Raw genomic sequence first — 9,706 nt, forward strand, 5'->3', positions numbered from 1 at the left:
ATTTGGTGGCCAGGCTTTTATCTTTTATAAACACGATTAATTGCAAGAAAATCTTGGTGTGTCTCAAAAAATATATTTTTTTCCCTTTTTGGTTTTTAGTGCCTTTTGATGAAAGATTTTCTTAAAACACAAACACACACACACAAACACACACACATACACAAACAAACATATATATATATATATATATATATATATATATATATATATATATATATATATAATATATATATATATATATATATATATATATATATATATATATATATCTGCAAGTGAACAGGCTCCACCTACTCATTACTAATATCAATAGTCTGCACGTTCGTAAAATATCGCATTTAACCGAGCATATAATGCAATTTTTTTTTATGTATCATTGGTTTTTTTAAAAGGTCTAACTGAAAGTTACCGGATTGACATTATCTTTATTAGATTGTTGTAGGATAATTCTAGGTTTTGTCTCTTTCTGAGTAACATAAATGATCTCTAAAAAAATAGAAGGATAGAAATAACACTTTCAGATTAAGAAAAACTATATTTGAAGTTATTTTGTTTCTTTGAGGAATATCTTAGTCATAAAACGGATATAAGCAATAAACCTTGATTACTAAACAAAATCCTCACATGAATTATTCCTTCCAAACATGCATATTAGAAATGCACACAATACACGCATAGGAACTAACAAATGTTAATAAATAACCAGTGAAAAATGCTTTAAGAAATTATTTACAAGCACAAGTTAAATTACAAAGGATTTACATTTGTGCTCAGAAGCTCCGGTAACGCATACCAAGCATCAATGTCTAAGTAACCATATCCTAAGAATTTGTATCCCTTTTCCTGTAGGAACTCTTTGCCTTCTGGGATGTGGGCTACCTCGATGCACATGAGCCTAAACTTTATCTTATCCCATGGAACTGTCTTCAGCACCTAGAAAGAGGAGAATTTTAAAAACTGTTTTATTTTTAATTAAAAATTCAGGAAAAGTGACACCACTTGTAATCATATAATTAAGGGTCTCTCTCTCCTCTCTCTCTCTCTCTCTCTCTCTCTCTCTCTCTCTCTCTCTCTCTCTCAGAATATTAAATCGTGTAAGAAAAGGCCAGAAGAGCTCATTCCGTTGTCGCTTACTCGGGGAGTAAGCTACAAAAAACTTTGGTATTGTTGTTGTGGGGAGGGGGGTTGGTCGGGTTAGGAGAGGTCTATGGAAGAGCCTAAAATGGTCTGGAAAAGGTATTTCACATTGAGTTAAAGATACAAGAAATTTAGAATAGGATGTTTAAGATTTATTTATTAGAATTAAAATGTAAAAATAAATAATTTGCGAGTTAAACAGTACATAGAAAATATTTCTAATGAAATATAACTTATTTATTCTAATTTTCGTTGGTGAAACAAGGCTCTATATGACTGCAGATTTTAGCATGTTTTAATTTACATCAAAAGTTAGGAATATATTGTTTACAACTCATGCTTGACGGGGAAAAGCTTGGATGCGTCCCGAGTAAGCTGGAGGTTGGATCCCAACTTGTTTGTCCCAAATACCATCCACTTGTTCATACTTTCACTTAGTAGTACAGTTCTACAGTTACAAAATCAGAAACAGCATTGTTATGGATGTTTCATGCTGATCTTTCTAATGGAATTTCTGTTTATCAAAAAAAAAAATCTTTAATGGTCAGTGGTTGATAATTTCTAGTAAATTGCTGCTAAATAATGACCATGAACATATATAAAAACCTACCTTAACTTCGAAAAACTCAATATCCAGAGACATGAAATCGACTATTTTGACGTCCAATGCTCGAAGAATAGAGGAAAGGGGAATTCCCTTCACCTTGACACCAGTGTTGTCCAACTTGCTGCCATATCCTAAATTAGCCCTGAAAAAAACGTAAATGAGATTGGAATAAAAGTATTTTCACTGACTGGATGATGATGTTTTGCTGCTAATGAGTTTGGCTTAAGAGAGGTTCAACAATGATGGTGTAAAACACGATACCGCAAAGAAACATTAATAAAAAATGGAATAATATAATCAAGGAATCCAATTATCTAAGGAAAACCTGCGTGTCACAGAAAAGATTTAGCTTGAAGGGAGCACTATTTTCCAAATACTGAAGTAATAGGCATGATCCTTTTAATATTCAGTCTTGCCGTGTTCAAGCTCGCGATTAGTATCAAGTATTTTTCATCATTTTGCCGTCTTTTGCAAACGATAATAATAGCTATCATTTCATAGTATCAGCCCCCGCCCCCTCCCCCCCCACCCCCAACCCCACCATACCCCCGGCAACACACTTTTCCACCCCTACCCTTCCACCTAATTAATAGAGTAATATTAATCACTATACAAAATGCCTCTAAAAGCATAGTAGAGCCATTCAACACAGCTAAAATATTTTATTTTAGAAAATACCGCCTCTCCATAGACCAATGGTTCTGAACCTGGGGGCGTCAGTAATTTCCAGGGGCGGCGCATGCCCTAAGGTAAAATAAAAGTAAATTCTCTATATATTCGTTACTCTCGTAACAAGAGTGAGGAACTAATATTCAGAATTTTTTGAAAAAATGCAAACGTATCGTCCTTGTAACGTTACTTCCCTAAGGTCTACTACTCAAGTTAGGTTCGTTGGGCTGACCATGCTTTGTAATTATTGACCTCCCTTCCTATCCATCGAAACCCTTTCTCTTTCTAATTTTTTTTTATTTTCCTTTAAATCTGGGATGGAATTTTACTCATATATGCAAGGGGTGGGGGGAGGGGCGTGAAAGAAAGGACTAACTCTTAGAGGGGGAGTGGTAATAAAAAGGTTAAGAATCACTGCCAGAGACACATCTTACAACTTACTGGAAGGTGACTTCTGAAGCATAATTGTTCACAGAAAGAGCAGCGTGAATGATGTAGGCATTTCTCTTTTTGTTCTTCAGAGCTTCAAAATAACCTGGAGTTGCCTCGATCAGCAGACCCCTCCACCCAAGTTGCCTTTCGAAGAAGATCGAGTTACTTAGGCTCTCTCCATCGGCGGCACCAACTTCAACGAAGAATCCACCTTTCTGTAAATGGGAAGAAACCAATTCCCAGATCACGAGAAACAACGAAACTTACACCTCTATGAGCATCACATTACCGAACGGGCAGCAAATTATCCACCCATGAACAATCAAATATTAGGAATCACGCCAGAATCTGTAGGGCAGAGATAGATTATAACAACTTTAAGGTCATTATGACGTCACCATATGAACACCACCTCCTCGTTCTTGAAAGTTTTTCAATTAAGAAACTGGTACAGTTGGACACAGGTTTCCCAGGTACACCGTCTTGCGAGACTTCGAAAAATTACATGGTATCAGTGTCTACTGAGGGAGGTGGGGGGGAGAACCCCTTCTCTGCTAACAAGAGTTCCACCAATAAGTTCTGGAGCTCGTTTGGTGGGCGGAGTTATTAGGTATGGTTGGAGGAAGACAGAGAGAGACACACACGGAGTAAAAAAAAAAATCTGAGCAGTTTATATCGTTGTAATGAAGATTGTTGTCCCACTTGTAATATAAGTTTGTTTATTAAGGTTCCATTTAACTTTCGGCCAAGACGTTATCTTACAACCGTGTCTATTATTATATATCGGTCATATTCATTACACAATACTTAAAATTGATCAACATTTTAAAGTTATATTGGTATGGCCGAAAATCACCAACATCATAACTGGATGTTTTAACCTTATCACGTAAGCCAAGTTTACAGCATCGGTTGCAGTGCGTTTCCTACAAATTCTACAATAGGAAGCTAGCTATAAAGAGAAGCGCAGCAGCACTTGATTGAATATACCCAAAAATTCAACGAATTTGTTGAGTCTCCGAAACTTAGCTCCTCTCTCTCTCTTATACTAGTTAACTTATATATCTCTCTCTCAGCTATACTAGCTAACTTAGTGACAAGAAAAACCCCTGCGCTCAGTATGCAGTTCTGATATGTCATTAGTGTATTCAGGAGAGGATCAGTGACCCAATAATATCGAAGATTGCCCTTCCTCACAATACCCATAAGCATAACCAAATCAATGTCATAAACTCTTGTTACCTTGAGTGTTCGCTTGATATATTACCCCATTTCATAACATGAAATTAACGATTGGATCTCTCTAGTCAGTTCCATTATATAATCAGTAAAAATAGAATAAAAACGTTATTCCTGATATACTATCATCAAAATCGAAGGTGTGCGGCAAAAATTGTCGCCACGAATCCTTTGCCACACAGGATTAGCTGGTTTGACGTTTCTGACAACCTCCTAGGCCACCCTTACCTCCCCTCCCCTCCCCCGTGCAGTTCATACAAATGGAAGACGAGCAGTGCAAACGGCCAGCAAGACCTCTAATAAGGCACTAAGTAGTACAGAACCAATATCGATACCATAAGCTATGAAGGCGCACAAAATTAAAAACTTAAGAACGTCACATGACGTAAATAACATGTGTGGGACGACTTCTCCAACACGTCATATGACGTGGTTGACCTTTTAAGGGTTAACTGTTGTTTTTTCTAAAATTATGTATGCACTGATATATTATAGACTATATATTTCGTTGACCTCAGGTGATAGGTGAAGTCATTTGGGCTTTCCTTAGTGGCTGACATAAAGAGAGTATCATCTACTGAATTGACAGTTACCTTTTAAAATGTCCCACAGAGTATATGACCCCTGTACTCAGAAACGACAACGACGGCCAAAAAATATGCCACATTTTTACTCTTGTTCATATAACTTTGGTTTTAACTAAAGACACATTGAAAATATCAGTAACATATAAAGCATTACATTTCAAATAATGGAAACTATTTTAATAGACTCCAAGAAGCTAATAAGCGAAAATAAGCAGCGAACTATCATATCTGTATCGGCCACACCAGTGAACAAAGTATACAGGTAAGGCAATTTGCCAATACTGTTACCGACCTCACTGTATGAAAACAGTGCTCGGCGAGTCATTCAGTTCTATAAGTCAATGCTGTTAACAAGAAACGGTGATTAGGAAGTCATCAAAAACATGTGGGGCCTGAGTAAGGAGGAAAGTTTACTGCAATACTCTCAATATTGTATGGACGCATTATGCCATTTTTTAAAAGATACTTCGAATATCATATCAAGAATATCATGGTTATAATAAAACTTGTTGTCAATCATGTTTATTAAAACATATAATCAAATAACTAGTGAGAACAAAATGAGAACATTTTATGTTCTATTACAAAAAATATAACATTTATATTATACAATCTAATACCTTGACCACCCACCCTCTCTCTTAGTCAAGTCACTTCCCTCAATCTGTCGGGCATCGAATGAACAAGGTTGAAAATTTGCTGTGGTCTCCGTCTACAAATTTCCCACTGAGAGTTGATGTGAGCCATCAGTTGCTGCGTTGTTCTCTCATGTTCCATTTTCCATGTGTTCACCATCTGGGCCCACACGTGTTCATTCACATTCATATCTGCTCCTTTGCTCGGCCATTCAAGAAGAAGCAGGTTATCCTGTCTGGCAAACCACTCTTGAACAACGTGAGCAGTGTGAACAGGATGGGCCCTGGTGGAAGGGAAAATTCCTTTCTCATAACGAAGGCAAGAAGGAGGTTTGCAGCAGCTCAACATACTTAGCTGCTGTAAATCGTCCCTCGATACGGAACACATCACCCATACCATGCAGACACACCCAGCCCCATACGTTGCAGGTGACATGGCCGGATCGAACCACCTCAACGATGTTACGGGGTTCATATCTGAATGAGAGAAAAAAAATGGGGGTGTAAATAAATAAATAAACCATATATATAATATATATATTATTATTAATATATATATTATATTATATACATATATATATATAATAATATATATATATGTGTGTGTGTGTGTGTGTGTGTGTGTGTGTGTGTGTGTATACACCTTTGGAGAATTTAAATTCTCAGTGATGAACAACACTGAAAGAATTCTATTGTGTAATTATTTATTCAGTATATTATATTTGAAGAAAAAGAGCAAATGATGCCACTGTCCCTTACCTAATATTTATCTCAGAAATAGCACTCTTATTTATGTTTACTACCTTTATATATTTTGACAGTCCATTTCCGTGGAACAAAATCTGAACATTAATAATTAATATAAAGAAGAATGCAATTGAAAAATTGATGCAAGTAACGATTTTCCTTATCATACCGAGTTCTATTTGTTCGCCAACAATGCAGCTTCCCATGCGATGTGGACGAGAAGCACTTCTCGTCAGTAAAGATGACCCTGCCCCAAAAGTCCAAACCCTTATCAGCATGACATTGGGCAAAATCAAACCTTCCCGCCATATGTCGCTCCGTCAAGAGCTCCATCGTCACTGGAGTTCTGTGATGAATCCCAGCAGCGTGGAGTCTTAGTCGTACTGTCATCGATGACACTTCTAATCCAAGGTTCTTCATGAATGGCCATATGCTTATATTACGAAGGTGAGGAATAGATAGCCGCCTAGGAACATAACTGTCGGCATGGTAGCAGAAATCCGTTTGTCACGCAACTTTTCAACATTTTTTTTTTAGCAAAGAGAGAGCCGCCAATTGCCTACAGATTGGTTTGAATAGGTAACTGGTTATAGTTGCTCTATGTGTTACAAATAAAAATTGAGCATTTTTACCGGATATTCATTAGAATTAAAGCCTTGATTATACCGAAAAATTATAACAAAATCTCGTACTGATACCAGTCTTCATTACAGTGTTATTGACCAAAAACGTGACTGCACTGTCTGTGAAACCCACAGTAAGAGAGCTTTACCAATTACAAATGAACATTACCTTTTATTCAGGCTTGGAGTAATTGTCATTTATCTGAAATGTTTTTAATTACACGTTTTGAAGTTAACTGTAATTGCGGTTGTTTTTTTATTTATACCTAATGGTAATTATAAATGTAACTGAAAAGTTCAAATAACGAAGTACTTTATTTGAAATTGTTATCCTAGAGCAGCCTCTTACTTTTCGAGAACTCATCTTAACCAAATGCAACAGAGAGATGTTTTGAGTCGCTACCCAATTTATTTATTATATTATTAAGGGAGAATATTAACAAGCCAGCTACCAATTCTAAAAATTTTTTTTATTCCATTTATTTCCTTTTTTGTGTAAAAAGTTTTGTGAAATTTTTTTCCAATATTTAAGTTTTGTATTTCAGTATTATTGAAGTTGTAATTGTAATTCGATAACAGGTCAGGTAATTATGATTCTGATTGTAATAGACATAAAGCAAACGTAATTACCCCTGACAGCTTATATTACATAAGATATGCGACAGTAGCTACTTCATACGAAATGGATGTGCATAAAAATAATGGGAACAAAAATTTAAAAAAAATTTATGCATACATGGGAGAAAACTTATTAGAAATTCAGCGATTTTTGCACTGCACTTCGGCTTCTCTCGGGGCACCTGTGAATTGTTCAATCTTTAACAAATCAACTTTATCTTTCTCGGGATCTATGGGGTTCATGTCTGCACCCTTATTTGCCCAGTCAACCAATTCAAATCCTCTCGACCTTGAAAACATTCCTGGACTATTCTGGCCATATGAATGGGGCAGCCGTCATGAATGAAGATGACAGGACTAGGTGGAAAGGGATAATTCCACTGGTGAAGTGAAGGGAGGAAGAAATCCTGAAGAATTTTAACGTATTTTTCACTGGTGAAACCCTTCAGTCTTGGTTATATCACATATACCATGTAAGGAAATCCAGGCCCACACGTTTACGGTTACAAGCCACTCCTAGCCACTTCGTTAATGTTTCCTCGGTGGTATCTGAAGGAAAACAATCTGAATTTTTTACAATTTACGCGTTGCTTTCTGTAACAAGGAAAATAATGATATATCGTTTGGGGAAATGTAATGCTAAGTAACAACCCCTGCATTAAAATAATGTTTATTCATCTATGAGGATTAATACCTATTACAAGTTTGCCTCCTCCAACCTCTTATACATTAAAACAGCTCGAAAGCTGATTAGTGGAATTCACGTTAAGAGAGGAACAGCACCACCTTTAGTAAACAGTGTTTCAAACAGACAATTAACAATTTATCATTATGAAGACATACAGAATTTTAAACGTTATCAGTGACAGTAATGACCTGAGATGTTGCAATGCAAGTAGCAGCCAATCAATCAATCAGTCCCAGTAATCGTGTGATTTAATATATCACTTTGTTCGGTGATAACGATATCACTGCTACAGCACCCCTATTACAGCTAACAAGTTTGTCACCCAATCATGGCTAGACTGAGGTGTTGTATAAATTTTGATAGGTTATCTGTCCTCTGCTAGTAGTATTCGTTATAGTCTCCCAATGAACAGAAACATATAGTTCTCCGGGCGCAGATCGTCGCTCTACGAGAAAGTGGGCTTTCAATACGTGCTGTTGCACAGCGTCTTGACGTCTCCCCTACAACAGTAAATAAATGGAAAAGGAGGCACGCTTAGACTGGGAAATTGACAGACTTTGGATGGCATTTATTTATTTGGATCACCTGAAGAAAAGCGACCCCAACACACGCTGGGGTCGCTTTTCTTCAGGTGGAAAATATTGGGGTCGTTTTTCTTAAGGTGAGGAATTAACAGGGATTACAGTAAGGCCATGGCGGAACGGCGCTTCGCGCCTTATCCGCATATTTAAAGATTCTTGGCAAGCTTGGTATGTTCTGGCAAGAGGTAATGTTGCGCTGCGCGCGCTAGCCACAGGGGTTACAGTAGGTTTGATTATTTTTGTACTAAAATTGCAAGACAATACGCTTTTAATTAACTATTGATTGTTTGTCTAAATCTGTGTTTTTAACAAATGTTTAATAAAGTAGTTTTTAATGAATATATATCTATATTTTTTCTCCTTTTTTCTATAATATTATGAGCTAAAGTGGGTCACCTGAAGATTGGAGACACCAACAAGCAGGGGTCGTTTATCTTCAGGTGGAAAATATTGGGGTCACTTTTCTTCAGGAAGAAATTATTTGGGTCGATTTTCTTCAGGAGAGGTATTACGGGTCACTAATCTTCAGGTGATCCATTTATTTATTAATTTTTTAAACTATAAAACTTATAAACCCGTGAAATTATGACACCTAAATTACAGTTGCCTTGGTCCTGTTGAACTCTAATAGTGATTCTTTCTCTTTACTTACCAGAATACCAAATAGCGTTTCCATAAGTAAACAGGCTATAATTAATCTTGATTATCTAGGTATCTGCATGTTAATTACGTATTTCAGTTCGAAGACCTCCACCATGAATGACCACCCGTTAGGATAACGACGACATTCGACGAGCAGCATAAGCAGATCCTTTTACCAATACTATTGCTATTTGTGAACGTCTGGCATTAAATGTTTCGGCTATGACGGTACGAAGACGTCTGCATGAGGCAGGAATACCTCATAGAATTCCTGCCAAGAAGGAATTTCTCGCCGAACGGCATCGTGCTGATAGGCTTGCCTTTGTTCAAAAGTTTTTGGGGGAGGATATGGAATTTTGGTCTCGAGTCGTATGCAGTGACGAAAGGTCTTTTACTAGCAGAAGTCACGGCAGAATACATAACTGAAGACCGAGTAATATAAGGTGAGTTTCTATAATCATTAATAACAGTCAGACTATAATAATTATAAGCAAGGGTAAT

The 9,706-nt window shown here is 36.8% G+C and overlaps 1 protein-coding gene across 1 annotated transcript; it reads right to left on the reverse strand.

Annotated features, from left to right (window-relative positions):
• Nucleotides 1-747: 747 nt before the first annotated feature.
• LOC135224018 (uncharacterized) lies at nucleotides 748-5,115 on the reverse strand. The gene is made up of 4 exons (XM_064262940.1): nucleotides 5,086-5,115; nucleotides 2,855-3,060; nucleotides 1,748-1,886; nucleotides 748-933 (listed from the first exon to the last, which is right to left on the reverse strand). The coding sequence occupies exons 1-4, from the start codon at nucleotides 5,113-5,115 to the stop codon at nucleotides 748-750; spliced, it is 561 nt and encodes a 186-aa protein (XP_064119010.1).
• Nucleotides 5,116-9,706: the final 4,591 nt, after the last annotated feature.

Source organism: Macrobrachium nipponense, chromosome 10 (genome assembly GCF_015104395.2).
Source record: "Macrobrachium nipponense isolate FS-2020 chromosome 10, ASM1510439v2, whole genome shotgun sequence".
In the NCBI taxonomy this organism is placed as follows: Eukaryota; Metazoa; Arthropoda; class Malacostraca; order Decapoda; family Palaemonidae; genus Macrobrachium; species Macrobrachium nipponense.

Excerpts from the sequence above, each read along its gene's own strand:
- LOC135224018 (XM_064262940.1), bottom strand. The coding sequence starts at position 5,115 with ATGCGTCCATACAATATTGAGAGTATTGCA. Across the intron at positions 3,061-5,085 it reads ACAATATTGAGAGTATTGCA|AAAGGTGGATTCTTCGTTGA; the intron begins GTAAACTTTCCT and ends TCCCATTTACAG. Across the intron at positions 934-1,747 it reads TTGAGTTTTTCGAAGTTAAG|GTGCTGAAGACAGTTCCATG; the intron begins GTAGGTTTTTAT and ends TCCTCTTTCTAG.